The following is a 16,498-nucleotide window of genomic DNA, read 5'->3' on the forward strand; positions in this document are numbered from 1 at the left end:
CAGCAACCTCAAACTCTATGGGTTCAAACAGTGCTCTTGCCTCAGTCTCTCTAGTAGCTGGGACTACAGGTGCTCACTACAACACCTGGCCAGTTTTTCTATTTTTGGTAGAGATGAGCTCCTGTTCTTGCTCAGGCCTTGAACTGCTGAGCTTAGGCCATCCACCCACCTTGGCTTCCCAGAGTGCTCAGATTATAGGCGTGAGCCACTGTGCCTGGTCTATACTGCTGTTTCTACTCTGCCAACCACAAAAGACTATTTTGAAAATCAAAATGAAGTAGTGTACATAAAAGTGCTTCATGAACTGTGAAGTGCTATATAAATGAGGTACTGAAGTCATTGGCCTTTCATTGGTAAATTTCCAAGATTGTGAATGGCTAGGGTAAAGACCTGTGTCTTATGTGCATTTTATACACAGCTGAATCTGAAAGTAGTCATGATAAATTAGTCGTTTTGGGGGAGGAATAATACATAATTAAGTGGCTAAAATTTACCCCCAAGAATATATGCTTATTTCCAAATTGTATAATTGAGCCTCATAGATATAAGAATGTATTACCATGTTTTAGAGAAAAACACTGTGATATCTGATTTAATTTTTATAACATTTTCAGGTTGGGAAACACAATGGCAGGAAACAGCCTTGTTCTCCCCATAGTTCTTTGGGGTCGCAGAGCTCCAACGCACTGTATCTCAGCAGTGCTGTTAACAGATGATGGGGACACGATCGTCACAGGATGCCATGATGGGCAGATATGTCTCTGGGATCTTTCAGTAAGACTGGAAGTAAGTATTTGAAATGCCTATTGTACATTTTAAATATAAAGAACTTATTATTAGAAAGTAACACAGCTTCAGAATAATACTTGGGTTTATAATATATTTTCTGCAAAATATGTTTTGACTAAAATTGGTATTATGCAGGTTGATTATTTACCTTTTCCATCAAAGTTGACTTCTATTGGCTTTGGCTATTTTGAAACATGATATTAATATCTATCCTAAGTGGCTTAATGTATGTTACATTTAAGATTTTTTTTTTTCTTTTTTGAGACAGAGTGTCACTATGTCACCCTCAGTAGAATGCTGTGGCGTTATAACTCACAGCAACCTCAAAGTCCTGGGCTTAAGCAATTCTCTTGCTTCAGCCTCCCAAGTAGCTGGGACTACAGGCACCCGCACATCGTCCAGCTGTTTTTTGGTTGTAGTTGCCATTGTTTGGCAGGCCTGGGCCGGATTCAAACCCGCCAGCTCTGGTGTATGTGGCTGACGCCTTAGCCGCTTGAGCTATAGGCAGCAACTCATATGTGGTTTTTATGATTGGCTTTTATCACTTAGTGTAATGTTTTCAAGGTTCATCCAAGTTTTAGATGTATTAATACTGCAGTTCTTTTTAGGACCAAATGATTTTTTCTTTTATATTACGCTTTGTCCATTTATCAGTTGACAAAATTTGGGGTTGTTTCTGTTTTTGGCCTTTATGAATAATGCTGCTATGAACATTTGTGTGCCAGTTTTTTGTGGCCATACATACATTTTCATTGCTCCTAAGTATACACCAGTGCGTGGAATTGCTGGATCAAATGGTAATTCTGTGTTTGACCATTTGAAGAACTGGCAGACTATTTTCCAAAGTGACCATACCATTTTACATTCCCATCAGCAGTGTATGAGAGGTCCAGTTTTTTTATATCCTTGTCAACAGATGTTACTGTCCTTTTGATTGTAGCCGTACTAGTTGGTATAAATTGTATCTCATTGTGGCTTTGGTTTGCATTTACCTGATGGCTAATGATGTTGATCAACTTTTCCCGTTCTCATTGGCCATTTGTATATACTTTCTGGTGAACTGTCTATTTAGAATCTTTGCCCGGTTAAGAATTTTTTTTTAATTAAAAATGCTTTCCTTTGCCCATTTTAAAATTGGATTTTTTTTTTTATTATTGAGTTGTAAGAATTATTTATTTATTCTACATGCAAATTTTTAAACAGATATGTGATTCGCACATATTTCCTCCATGCTGTGGGCTTTCTTCTCACTTTCTTGGTGGTGTCCTTTGAAGCACAAAATATTTTATTTTATTTTTATTTATTTATTTATTTTTTTGAGGTCGAGTCTCAAGCTGTTGCCCTGGATAGGGTGCCGTGGCGTCATAGCTCACAGCAACCTCCAACTCCTGGGCTCAAGCAATCGTCTTGCCTCAATTTTTCTATTTTTAGTAGAGATATTTCTATTTTTTTTGCTCAGGCTGGTCTCGAACTTGTGAGCTCAAGCAATCCACTTGCCTCGGCCTCCTAGAGTGCTGGCATTATAGGCGTGAGCAACCATGCCCAGCCCACAAAATATTTTAACTTAGATGAAGTCTTCTTTATCTATTTTTCCTTTCTTTGCTTGTACTTTTATTGTTATCTTTCAGAAACCATTGCCAAATCTAAGGTCATAAAGATTTATCCCTGTGTTTTTTCTCAGAGTTTTATGGTATTACCTTTTACAGTTAGGTCTTTGATCTATGTAAGTTAATTTTTACATATGGTATGAGATAGGGGTCTGACTTCATTCTTGTGCATGTGGCTATCAAGGTGTCCCAGCACTATTTGTTGAAAGTACTACTTGTTCCCCGTTGAATGGTATTAGTACCCTTGTGAAAATCAATTGACCATAGACACATGGGTTTGATCCTGGACTCTCGATTTTATTCCATTGTTGTGTCTGTTTATTCTTATGTTATATGACACTGTCTTAATTACTGTTGTTTTATATTAAGTTCTGAAATAGGGACGTATGAGTCTTCTAATATTAGTCTTCTTTTTTAAGATTGTTTAGGCTATTTAAGGTCCTTTGAATTTCCATGCAAATTTTAGGATCAGGTTGTCAATTTCTTCAAAGAAGCAATTGAGATTTTAATAGGGAACCTATAGATTAGTTCGGATAGTATTAAGTTTTCTGATCCATAAACATGGAATACCTTTCCATTTATTTAGATCTTGAAATTTTTTTCAGCAGCATTTTGTAGAATAAGGTTTATACTTTTTTTTTTAAGACAGAGTCTCACTATGTCACCCTCTGTGGCATCACCGCTCACAGCAACCTCAAACTCTTGGGCTTAATTGATTCTCTTGCCTCAGCTTCCCAAGTAGCTGGGACTACAGTTGCCTGCTACAATGCCTGGCTATTTTCTTGTAGTTGTCATTGTTGTTTGGCAGGTGCAGGCCGGGTCCGAACCCGCCAGCCCCCATGTATGTGGCTGGCACCCTAGCCGCTGAGCTGTAGGCACCGAAGCCAAGGTTTATGCTTTTTATTTTATTATTTATTTATTTATTTATTTATTTTTTGAGAGATAGTCTCAGGCTATCGCCCTGAGTAGAGTGCCGTCGCATCACAGCTCATAGCAACCTCAAGCTCTTGGGCTCAAGTGATTCTCTTGCCTCAGCCTCCCAAGTAGCTGGGACTACAGGTGCCTGTCACAATGCCTGGCTATTTTTCTGTTGCAGTTGTCATTGTTGTTTAGCAGATCCGGGCCGGTTTCGAACATGCCAGCCTCGGTGCCTGTGGCTGTGTCGTAGCCACTGTGCTACAGGTGCCACCAGGTTTATGCTTTTTATTTTATTTTATTTTATTTTTTTGACATTCTTTTTTATTTTTTTTATTGTTGGGGATTCATTGAGGGTACAAGAAACTAGGTTACATTGATTGCATTTGTTAGGTAAAGTCCCTCTTACGATTGTGTCTTGCCCCCAGAAGGTGTGATGCACACCGAGACCCCACCCCCTCCTTCTTTCTTTCCCTGCTCTCCCTCCCTCCTCCATTTATGCTTTTTTTTTTTGAGACAGAGCCTCAAGCTGTTGCCCTGGGTAGAGTGCTATGGCTTCACAGCTCACAGCAACCTCCAACTCCTGGGCTCAAGCAATTCTCCTGCCTCTGCCTCCCAAGTAGCTGGGACTATAGGTGCCCGCCACAACAACCGGCTATTTTTTGGTTGCAGCCGTCATTGTTGTTTGGTGGGCCCGGGCTGGATTCGAACCCACCAGCTCAGGTGTATGTGGCTGGCACCTTAGCCGCTTGAGCCACAGGTGCCGAGCCGTTTTATGCTTCTTAAATTTATTTCTAAGAATTTTATTTTGTGAATCTATTATCCAATTTATTTTATTTTCAGATTTCTCATTACTGGTGTATACAATACAATTAAACTTTGTTAATTGATCTTGTATGCCATCACCTTATTGGACTTAATTTATCAGTTCTAATAGTTTTTTAATGGATCCCCTAGGACTTTCTGTATACAAGATAATGTCGTTCTTGGAAAGGGATAGTTTTACTTTTTCCTTTCCAATAGGGATGCCTTTTATTTCATCCCCCCCCCATTGTCTTGTATAGTACCTCCAGTATAATGCTGAATAGAAGTAGCAAGTGTGGATATTGTTATTTTGTTATTAATTTTAGTAGAGGGTAGCATCTTATCTTTCACTTTTAAGTATGACGTTATCTTTATCAGTTTGAGGAAGTTCCCTTCTGTTCCTAGTTTATGTTTTTTGTCATGAAAGTGCTAGATTTTGCCATGTGCATTTTCTGCATTTATCCAGATGCAGATTTGTCTTTCATTTTCTTGATATGGTGGTATTGCTATTTTTTAATGGGAGGTATTTTGATATGTTTGTATACTGAAAGGAATGATGAAACGTAAATGAATATTGATTTTTAAGAGAATGGTGGCAGGTGAAGTGGCGTTCACAGACTAGAGCAGTGGTTCTCAACCTGTGGATTGTGACCCCTTTTGGGGTCGAACGACCTTTTCACAGAGGTCGCCTAAATACAGCCTGCATATCAGATATTTACATTACGATTCACAACAGTAGCAAAATGATAGTTATGAAGTAGCAACGGAAATAATTTTATGGTTGGGGGTCCCCTCAACCTGCGGAACTGCATTTAAGGGTCACAGCATTAGGAAGGTTGAGAACCACTGGAGTAGCAGGGATGGAAATGTGTTCCATCCCTCTGGATGGACTAGAGTGTTCAGACTGAGGAGCTTTCTTTGAGAGGAGAAGAAACATTTATTCATGGTAGTAGGGAAGTTGGAATATGTGGGTGCAGGCGGGTTGGTTGTACTTTTGGTAGCAATATGACAATTTCTTGGTGCTTCTACTATTTTTCAGAAAATTAAGCAAGGCTGTCAGCTGAAAGGCAGGACAGTGGAGGAGCTGTTGGAGGCGTGAGGAGGAGGGGGCTGAGCCGTGGGTATCTGGGATGGTGGGAGCGTGCGTGGACTGGAGACATGAGTCAGGACTGTTGGGCAGCACTCAGGGCCTCCCTGAACGTAGACATGGTTAATTTAGCATGCAACCAGTCATCAGGGTAGTGTTTTTTGTTTTTTTTTCCTTCCCAACCACCTTTAGTGTCTTGGATGTAGGCCCAAGCCAAATGGAGATCCAGATTAAACTCGGTTGAGGTTTTGCCTGGCAAGTAATCTGAGTGTGTGTGCAAGGTAGTGATCATGTGATGCCTCATGGACTCTTGAGTGTGGACAGCCTTGATCTGAGGGGATGAGGGATAGAGGACAGTGTGATGGAGGCTGGGAAGAGGTGCATCTGAGGTTTTGGTGGGGGTGAAGAATTTTGGGGGTTGAAAGGTAGATGGGGTTAGAAAGGTAGGAGGTAGTGGTTGGAAGATGAGATGCTTGACTTAGATTTGAGAGTAGTTCATTTATTAACGGTCATGGGTCTAGAGTACAGTGGGGTGGATGGCAAGGTGATTAGTGGTAAGGACCTTAGGGAGTCCGAGGCCTGGGTATTGCAAGGTATCTGTAAAGATATTTACACCTCCTATACTAAGATATCAGATGTATTGGAGAGTGAGATAGTAACTGCCAGAATCTTCAAGGAATGAGAGTGAGAAACTTGAATATTTGTAATGAAATGTAAGGTAGATGCTGATGGTATAAGGTGTAAAAGTGCTAAAGGTTTTGCTAGAGGCAGGGAAAGCCAAAAATTCTGGAAGAGAGAATGAGGAATAGAGAAGACACTCTTTCTTTCTGCAGGCATTGGTAGTATGTGAAGTGAAGGAGAAAACCAGGCCACTTCTTCAGAGGCTTTAGACAGAGACGATACTCAGGAAACGTCCAGGTTTTGATTATAGCAAGAAGTTTGAAAGCAACTTTCACAAATGAGGTTGCAGCTACTGAGGATTTTGCTGATCATTACCCTTAAGTTCTAGGAGCGCAGAGAAGCAGTTGGGAGAAGGTCACATGATGGGATCACATTAGGGAGGACACAGAGCCATGTGGGGATCATTACCCTTGAGTTCTAAGAGCACAGAGAAGGAGTTGGGAGAAGGTCACATGATGGGATCACATTAGGGAGGGCACAGAGCCATGTGGAGTTTAACACTGATAACACTCAGAAGGAAATCAATTAAATTCAACTTAGTAATTCAACAGTAGTTGGTATTTGAGTTCTATACATTTCTGGGTTCTGGGCTTTTATTTAAGGAGACAGGGTCTTGCTCTGTTGCCAAGGGTGGAGTGCAGTGGCACAATCACAGCTCACTGCAACTTCGAAGGCCTGGGCTCAGGCAACCCTCCTGCCTCAGCCTCCTGAGTAGCTGGGATTACAGGTGCCCGCCAGGGCACTCAGCTGATTTTTCTTTTTTTTTTTTCAGAATGAGATCTATGGTATGTTGCTTGGGTGGTCTCAAACTCCTGGCTTCAAGGAATACTCTTGCTTTAGCCTCCCAGAGTGCTGGCAGTACATATGGATGGCGGCCACCATGCCCCGTTGATTTCTAAGCATTTTGGATACAAAGATAAATAGGGCGCTCATCCTCATGACCTCAGAAAACTGGAATAATGGTACCATAAACTTGAATGACATGTAAGGGCTGGGTGTACCGGTTGGCAAATGACTGGAAATGTGATATGCCTTCAGTATTGATGGCAGGCCAAACATGAATCAGTAATGCAGTGCTGAAAGGGAAAAATCACACTACTTTATACTGGAATGATTATAAGCAATGGAACTGACGTGTGAGATCTCAAACAAATCACTAATATTTTTACATGGATTTCACTAGAATGTTTTGTTTATTTAAGTTCAAGTAAGAGGGACAAAATGGGGGGTAGTGATGTGGGGTGGGGTTAGGAGATAAATATATCTTTTGAAAGATATTAAAGGAATTTGACCCAGGAGAAAACAAAACTAAAAAAGTGGTCTTTTTAGGTATTCTATTTCTAGCAGTTCATTATGCCTATGAAGGGCCAAGAAGAAGAAATGTAACATTTAGAGAGGGTGGCACAGCATTCCTTCTCTTGACATGGTAGTATTCCCCCTACTCCCTTTTTTTTCTAGGAAAAGATTCACAACTGTAGCTAGCTGCTAGAACTTTTGCTGTCTGTATCTTGGTCTCCTTTCATCTGTGAAAAAGGGCAGAAGCTTGGCCCAAACCCCATGGTGGCAAGGACATGTCTGAGAGATACTGCAGAGGCAGTGATGTAGGGACTTAGAGAGGTGGTGACGAGGCTGGAGATGTAGGTAAGGACACGTCCGAGAGAGACTGCGGAGGCAGTGATGTAGGGACGACTTACAGGGGTGGTGACGAGGCTGGAGATGTAGGTAGGGACACGTCCAAGAGAGACTGTGGAGGCAGTGATGTAGGGACAACTTAGAGAGGTGGTGACGAGGCTGGACATGTAGGTAGGGACACGTCCGAGAGAGACCGCAGAGGCAGTGATGTAGGGACGACTTAGAGAGGTGGTGACGAGGCTGGAGATGTAGGTAGGGACACGTCCGAGAGAGACCGCAGAGGCAGTGATGTAGGGACGACTTAGAGAGGTGGTGACGAGGCCGGAGATGTAGGTAGGGACACGTCCGAGAGAGACAGCAGAGGCAGTGATGTAGGGACTAGAGAGGTGGTGACGAGGCCGGAGATGTAGGTAAGGACACGTCTGAGAGAGACCGCAGAAGCAGTGATGTAGGGACGACTTAGGGAGGTGGTGACGAGGCTGGAGATGTAGGTAGGGACACGTCCGAGAGAGACCGCAGAGGCAGTGATGTAGGGACGACTTAGAGAGGTGGTGACGAGGCCGGAGATGTAGGTAGGGACACGTCCGAGAGAGACAGCAGAGGCAGTGATGTAGGGACTAGAGAGGTGGTGACGAGGCCGGAGATGTAGGTAAGGACACGTCTGAGAGAGACCGCAGAAGCAGTGATGTAGGGACGACTTAGAGAGGTGGTGACGAGGCTGGAGATGTAGGTAGGGACACGTCCGAGAGAGACCGCAGAGGCAGTGATGTAGGGACGACTTAGAGAGGTGGTGACGAGGCTGGAGATGTAGGTAGGGACACGTCCGAGAGAGACAGCAGAGGCAGTGATGTAGGGACTAGAGAGGTGGTGACGAGGCTGGAGATGTAGGTAAGGACACGTCCGAGAGAGACCGCAGAGGCAGTGATGTAGGGACGACTTAGAGAGGTGGTGACGAGGCCGGAGATGTAGGTAAGGACACGTCCGAGAGAGACCGCAGAGGCAGTGATGTAGGAATGACTTAGAGAGGTGGTGACGAGGCCGGAAATGTAGGTAAGGACACGTCCGAGAGAGACCGCAGAGGCAGTGATGTAGGGACGACTTAGAGAGGTGGTGACGAGGCTGGAGATGTAGGTAAGGACACGTCCGAGAGAGACCGCAGAGGCAGTGATGTAGGGACGACTTAGAGAGGTGGTGACGAGGCCGGAGATGTAGGTAAGGACACGTCCGAGAGAGACCGCAGAGGCAGTGATGTAGGGACTAGAGAGGTGGTGACGAGGCCGGAGATGTAGGTAAGGACACGTCTGAGAGAGACCGCAGAGGCAGTGATGTAGGGACGACTTAGAGAGGTGGTGACGAGGCCGGAGATGTAGGTAGGGACACGTCCGAGAGAGACCGCAGAGGCAGTGATGTAGGGACGACTTAGAGAGGTGGTGACGAAGATGGAGATGTAGGCATTGTTCCTTATATGTAGTTATTTGTTTACTTTCTACTACCTGTATAGCTGCAGAATATGTATGAGAGTGGTTCCTATCTTCATGGAACTTTCATTCGGTAGAGAAGCTGATTTCTGGAGAGAAGGGTACAGTCTATGGTGTTTGATGAAGGAAGTGAAAGTAAGAGCTTAGCTGTTGGAGGCAGACAGATGTAGCTTTGTGACTTTGGGGGATTTACTTAACTCCTTTGTGCCTGAAACTTAATTCTTTCATGCCTATGTTTAACATTGGCCATCCAAGATCATGGTAAGAATTCATTGAAGGAATGAAGCAGTTACAACAATGCTTATACATAGTAATGATTTACTTAATGAATGATAATTATAGCATTTCAGATAGTAGGAAAAAAACAAGGGGCACAAGAAAAGAGCCATGCTGATTGATGGCTGACAAGCCTGAAATCCAAGATTAGAATATTCATGTTACAGTTTACAGTTGCTTTTTTTTTTTGAGACAGAGGAGTAGCGTGCCAGTGATATCATCATTGCTCGCTGAAACCTCAAACTTCCTTCTCCCTCCTCAGTCTCCCAAGAGCTGGAGCTACAGGCGCCTACACTGCACCTGGCCAGTTTTTCTGTTTTTTTGTAGAGATGGGGTATTGGTATGTTGTTGCTGGTCTTGAACTCCTGGCCTCAAACTGTCCCCCCACCTTGGGCTCCCAGACTGTTAGGATTACAGGCGTGAGCCACTGTACCTGGCCCAGTTTACTCTTAAGAAATGACACATGAAGCTTTTAAAATTCTTGCTTTGCCCAGTGATTGCTTGGTTAACTCATAACTCTTGCCTTTGAACTGTGTGGTCTTTGAGGATGGATGGATGATCTTTATAAGTTGGTCAAAGAAGTTATTTTATGATATCTCTCTATATGGATTATTTTGTTATTAACAATGATTTAAATATTTATGGACTATGGCAGAGTATACATAACAGGTATGATATATCTCACATTTATTTTTTCCCTCTGATTAAATTAACATTTATTTTTCTCTGGAAGTTTATTGATGTTAACATTTTAGAATTGTGATCTCACATTGACAGTAGGCACAGATGTGTATTTTGATTTTTATCTCTAGCATGATTATCATACTTTGGCTGTTTAGTGGTCATTCAGAACAATTTTTAAGAATCATTTCTTTGTTAGCTGGGCGTTGTGGCGGGCGCCTGTAGTCCCAGCTTCTCGGGAGGCTGAGGCAAGAGAATCGCGTAAGCCCAAGAGTTAGAGGTTGCTGTGAGCCGTGTGACGCCACGGCACTCTACCGAGGGTGGTACAGTGAGACTCTGTCTCTACAAAAAAAAAAAAAAAAGAATAATTTCTTTGTAATGCCACAGAAAACTTCTGTCTAATGATTTTTTTTGTTTTGTTCACAAAACAAAGTCAAAACACCAAAAAACTGTCTTTTCATATTTATGAAATTTTTTTATTTACAAAAATATTAAACTTACCTGTTTTTGGTTGACTTTGTACTTAGGAAAATATAGTCAGAGGCAGAGTATAGTTACATTTATGTAACTTTTTCCTTCATTTAACAATGGTTGGCAGAGCCATATGCTTTAACTTTGTTTTATAATTATTCATTGTTGATACTTAGAGATATAGTTGCTTTTTGTTCAGGATCAAAACACACTTGCTGACTATGTGTGTCTTGTGACTATGTTATATTCACTTAATCTTTATTTTAGTTTCATTTATTTGAAGATATTTTTCTAGTTATTTTAGGTCACAGGGATGTCCAATCCGAGGCCCACAGGCTGTTCACTGATTTCATGAGGTCTTTTTTTGCTTATTTGTGGTGTTGGATGTCATGACAAGTATCCAGAGACCTTTTTCTTTTTTTTCTTTTTTGCGCTGATCAGCTTTTGTTAGTGCTTGTGAATTTAATGTGTGGCCCAAGACAACTTTATTCTTCTGATTTGTGGGAGAGGAAAAAGAGGGTGGACAGTCCCTTAGGATTTCCTTTATATCTGATTCTGTTGTCTGTGAATAAAATTAGTTGTAATTCTTCCTTCACATAGTGCATACCTTTTATTTCTTTTTTTGCAATTGCTTACCTCATTGCTAGTCAAGTGTGGGAATGGACGTCTTGCCATGTTCTTATTCTTGGGGGAATGTCTGCAGTCTTCACTGTTCAGTATGTTAGCTTTAGGTTTTTCATAGATGCCTTTTATCAGATTGTTCTTAGTTTGCTGAGTGTTTTTATTCTGAACATGTTTTGAACTTTGCAAAGTGCTTTTCCTATATGTTTTGAGATGATAATATGGTTTTTCACCCTTGTTCTCTTAAGATAGTGACTTACATTGCTTCTCAAATGTTAAATTAACCTAGCTTTCTCAGGATAAGCCTCATCAGGTATTGCTGTTTTATATATTACTAAATTGGATTTGTTAACATTTTGTTAGGGATATTTTGGGAGGTGTCTTGATTAATGAATTATATTGGGCTGGAGTTTTGTTATAATTTCTGCCTGGTTTTAGTATCAGGATAATGCTGGCCACACAAAATGAATTTGGAAGTATTTTCTTGTCTTCTACTTTCTGAAAAAGTTTGTATAGGATTGGATTTGTTTCTTCCTTAACTGTATGTTGGAATTCACCAATGAAAGTCTAGAGCCTAGACTTTCCTTTGTGGAGAAGGTTTTTAATTACATATACATTTAAAATGTATAGGGCTATTGAGATTGTCTGGGTTTGTTACTGTTTTTCTAGTATTAGGAGTTGGCTGTTTTGGTACAGTCCTTGAGTTAAGAATGATCATTATATGTTCAGGGGATTTAAAAAGAATTATGTACATAGACAAATACATGACAAAGGCTGTGTGTGGCCTGCAGACCTTTAAAGAAAAATTTGCTGACCTTGTACATGACAAAGGCTGTGTGTGGCTTGCAGACCTTTAAAGAAAAGTTTGCTGACCTCTGATCTGAATTGTCAAATTTATTGGCAAAAGGTGCCATAATATTCCCTCCTATTATCTTAATATCTGTAGATTTATGGTGATGTCTCTTTATTCCTGTTACTGGTAATTTGTATCTTCTCTGTATCTTGATCAGTTTTAACTAGAAGTTTATCAATTTTCTTGATCTCTTTTAAACAACCAGCTTAAAACATTTTTTAGAGGTTCCTAAACAAAGGGACCTTTATCCTAGGGCTAGTCTAGCTATATGTTCCTAAGGTGTGACCCTTCTGGAGTTTATTCTGAATGCCTCTGAATGTGCAACAAGGCCTCCTGTCTAGCTCAATCAAGACTCGAATTTCTCCTGTTCTGTGTGAGCCATGGAAAATTTACAGCTTACCACTCCCACCTCATTGTCTCAGGACTTGGGGAGTTCAATGTATGCATGCATGGCTTCGAATTAAGCAACAGATCCCAGCAGACCCCTATACCAATTTCTGTGCCTTTTCTCTTTATATCACCATCTTGTCTGGTGCTCTGCCCTGCAAATTCAAGCTGCCTTACCCTCCCTAGACTTCTATCTCTGTCTCCTCAATTTGGTGAGATCTCTATATTCTTGTGTTCTTCTGTCTCGAGCATACCCATAGAATAGTCAGGTAAGGACCTTTTGGCAGAAAGCCTAGTGATTTCTTCGCTAGTCCCCTTCATTTTCCTTTTTCTTTAGGGATTGTAGCCCTTCTCTTCTCTGCCTGTTGTTCAGTATTTAGATATAATTTTTCATGTATTTTTGTTTCATTTTTCTAGATTTTATGGTGACGGTAAAATCCAGTTCTAGTTATCCTATTATGATTGAAAATGGAATTTTCCAGCAGAGTTAGGTACATTAGTATTGGTAAATTTTGTTTTTTTTCTGGGGGAAATTAAAGACTTGGCCAAGAATATTTTTTCCAGTGGAAGAATACTGGCTCTACTGTACAGAGTTGGGATTGGATGTATGAGAAAATTATGGATGTGTAGGAAAACTTTCTAGGTCTGTTCCAACCATAAACAATGATCGAGTTTGCAAAAGATGGACAAGAAAAATTTGCTTGGAAATTTTTTTGGTTATCTTATAACAGAGTCACAGAACAGTCTCAGTACTCTTCCTACGGAATATTTAATTTTGAGCAAATTAGCTTTCCTAACCTGTTATGGTGAGTTGTTTGTGAGGGGGACACATGAAGGGCACGAGGAGATTTAAAGATAGTGATCATATTCTGTTTCTAAACCGTGTGTTGGGTATGCGGCTATTCAGTTTATTCCTTATATATGTTATAAATATTATTTGTATATATTAAATGCTTATTTAAAAAATATATATACTTAAGTAACCTGCAGTAACAGCGTGTCATATGGTACGAAGTAGGTAAGTTTAGGGGCTGAGTCTTGGTGCTAGGTTGTTTTTAGAATAGTATTTTAAGCCATCCTTTCCGTTTGGCCATGTCGCTAAGTCAGTGATCTGTGAAGGTTATTAGTTCCTGATGGTTAATATTGACAGCCTTGTGGGAAGGTACTATCTTCTGTTTTCTGAGTTTGGAAATGTGAATCCAGAGACTCTAAAATTGCTCTCTGATCAATGAAGTTATCATTTAAAAAGAAGTGAGGCAAAAAAAAAAAAAAAAAAGGAAGTGAGGCCTGGGCGGCGCCTGTGACTCAAAGGAGTAGGACACAAGCCCCATATACTGGAGGTGGTGAGTTCAAACCCAGCCCTGGCCAAAAACTGCAAAAGAAAAAAAAAAAGAAGTGAGGCCCTATTACTGTGTTTTATAAACTAAATCAAATTCTTAACTGGTTTCTCAGTATACTAGAAAGTTTCTCAGTATACTTAAGCTTGCCTTGGTTTGAATCCTGACCTCCTCTCTGTATGTTACTGGGTAAGTAATGTCAAAGCTTGCTTCAGTTTCAACCTCAGAACTACTTGGTAGGATGCTTGTGAGCCTTAAATGGATTAGAGTTCACTGTTTTGCGGCTCCTAGTTTTTGTTCTGAGTTTTGAGTTTTCTGAGCAATTCTTTTCAAGTTTGTTTCTGACTATGTAACAAGATATCTGACTTAATTTGGTTCTTATACCAACCTATTTTTGCATTTCCAGATTAATCCTCGCGCACTGTTATTTGGTCACACAGCTTCAATCACTTGTTTATCTAAAGCTTGTGCTTCTAGTGACAAACAGTATATTGTGAGTGCATCTGAAAGTGGGTAAGTATTTTCATATTTACTTTTTTTCCACCTAGGTCTTTATAACTAGTATCAGTATATAGTAAGTAGGGGTGTGTATATATATATTTCTTTTAGGTTATCATCTAAATAAATACTTTTTGTTGTCTAAACCTAAAGGAAAATATTTGAAATCTAGTTTTAAGGATGTAAATTTTATGTGTTAATGGTTTTATAATATTTTCATTGTAATTTATATACTTTATGTCTTTTTTTTGCCTTCCTTTTGAGGAACTGAGAATACTGTAAAAGTTAAAGAATGATCACTAATCTCCCTGGTATTTTTCTTGAGTTGACAGACCACTTTGAGATTTCTTTAAAAACCTGAATGATGCTAGGCTAGTATAAATTTGGAAGATGAAGCCATGCGAAAGTGCACACAGTTATGTTATTGGATCTTAGTACACTAACATATCTGGCTGTGTTCCTACCTCTGGAAATGTTGCTTGCTTTTGGAGAGGTAGGTCATTGAACAGTAGTTGTAGGGGGAGAATGTGAGGAATTTTTAAAACATTTTGGTGCTCAGAAAATTTTATATTTATATAATATGCTATTGAAGAGACTTGGGGCACTTCAAGAGAATTATATAAGAAGCTGTTCTCCTCCTCAAAGAGAATTTTGTGTAATTCTTTAGAACAAGAAGAGGTAGCATCAGATAAAAATACAGTACCTTTTGGTCAATTAAAGGATAATTCCTTTAATTAGAATGCATATTCTAAATTGAATGTGGCCTTAAAAAAATTGTTTTATATGTTATGAAATATAGGAAAATAGCATCTTAAAGAAAATTCAAGTAATGTCAGGAACATTACATTTTATTAATGTTTTCTTTTTTTAAGTAAATCCTGTTTCTTCAAAAAACCAGGCTTATTGACATTTCTGATTTTTAATGTTCTATCTTTAGTTTGTTATATATGTTTTTTGGTATAAATTCAATAAAATTGCAGTAAATATAGAACCAAAAGTAGAATATTGTATTTAATCTGCAAAAGTTTGGAATTCAGTTGACTTCAACTTTTATTTGCTTTTTTCAGTGCTCATTTTTCTAGCTACTTTGACAAATCTCAGTAGTCTAAATTAAAAGTTTATTTCTCATATTTGTCACTTGCTTCTCATGTGTCACTCGGGGACTTCACTCTGCTTTATTGTTAACCTTACTCTGAAGTTCAGGGTGAGGGGAGCACCCCCTGGTCTGAAGCAGCCAGTCTCTGGAATAGAGGCAGGGGAGAGAGTTGTGGAGGGCCTTGCCTCTGCTCAGAGCTGCTTACAAGACCACGCCAGCCTAAAGGGAGCCAGCAAGTGCAGTCCTACTATGGGCCCAGGGAGGATGTGGGTAGGGGTGGGAGGAGGGGAGGTTGGATCAAGGTTGGATGGTGGATGAAAGCACTGGGAAGTTTGAGGACCCGCGATGATGACTATACGCACGTGTAACACTCTTTCTGAAATAATGTTAGTTTTAGTGGAAGGTTAGTTTTATACCATTGTGACAAAGTTGAACAATGCTTTCAAAAAATCAGTTTCAAAATTGGCTATTATTTTGTTTTATAGAGAGATGTGCCTCTGGGATGTGAATGATGGCAGATGCATTGAATTTACAAAATTAGCCTGCACACATACTGGCATACAGGTTAGTATCTACTTCCGTGAAGAAGCACATATTATTACTATCGTACAATTAAAAATATTTTTAAAGCATTGACCCAATATTTTCATATGGAAAATGGTGGGGAGCGGTAATAGGTCAAGAAGAGTCGACATGGAGTGGTGACAGTATTCCTCTGAAGATGGCCCAGTTGGAAGGTGAGAAGGAAGCGGGACTGACGGGTAAAGATGCAGGGCAGGGGGTCCCACCTGCGGGCTGATTTTGTGAGGACTATTTTGCTTATCTGTGGGTTATTGTGAAAAGTATGCAGGGACTTTTTTTTGTTTTTTATTGTTGGGGATTCATTGAGGGTACAATAAGCCAGGTTACACTGATTGCAATTGTTAGGTAAAGTCCCTCTTGCAATCGTGTCTTGCCCCCATAAAGTGTGACACACACCAAGGCCCCACCCCCCTCCCTCTGTCCCTCTTTCTGCTTTCCCCGGGACTTTTTTTTTTTTTGCTAATCAGCTTTCATCAGTATTTGTGTGTTTAATGTGTGGCTCAAGACTACACTTATTGTTCCAATATGGAGCAGAGAAAAAAAGGATGGCCACTCCAACGTAGGGCGCCAATTGCTGCCACTGCTGCTTCGTGTTCTGGATACCTGAGTGAGAGCCCCTTTACTACTTGGGAAAGTGCTCTTGACCCTGAATAATCACATTCTTTCTTGCAAAAACCTTTGTGATTCTACATGTGATGGACAC

General features: G+C 40.4%; 1 protein-coding gene across 4 annotated transcripts in view; it reads left to right on the forward strand.

Annotated features, from left to right (window-relative positions):
• WDR7 (WD repeat domain 7) overlaps positions 1–16,498 on the forward strand; it is a 401,067-nt gene that overhangs the window by 29,745 nt on the left and 354,824 nt on the right. For all 4 annotated transcript variants that reach the window (XM_053571628.1, XM_053571626.1, XM_053571629.1 and 1 more), the window contains 3 exons: positions 615–786; positions 14,026–14,132; positions 15,699–15,777. In XM_053571628.1, coding sequence (XP_053427603.1) covers positions 628–786; positions 14,026–14,132; positions 15,699–15,777 — 345 coding nt within the window. In that variant the 5' untranslated portion in view covers positions 615–627. The remainder of the gene's footprint in view (positions 1–614; positions 787–14,025; positions 14,133–15,698; positions 15,778–16,498) is intronic.

Source organism: Nycticebus coucang, chromosome 19, assembly GCF_027406575.1.
Source record: "Nycticebus coucang isolate mNycCou1 chromosome 19, mNycCou1.pri, whole genome shotgun sequence".
NCBI classification, from domain to species: domain Eukaryota; kingdom Metazoa; phylum Chordata; class Mammalia; order Primates; family Lorisidae; genus Nycticebus; species Nycticebus coucang.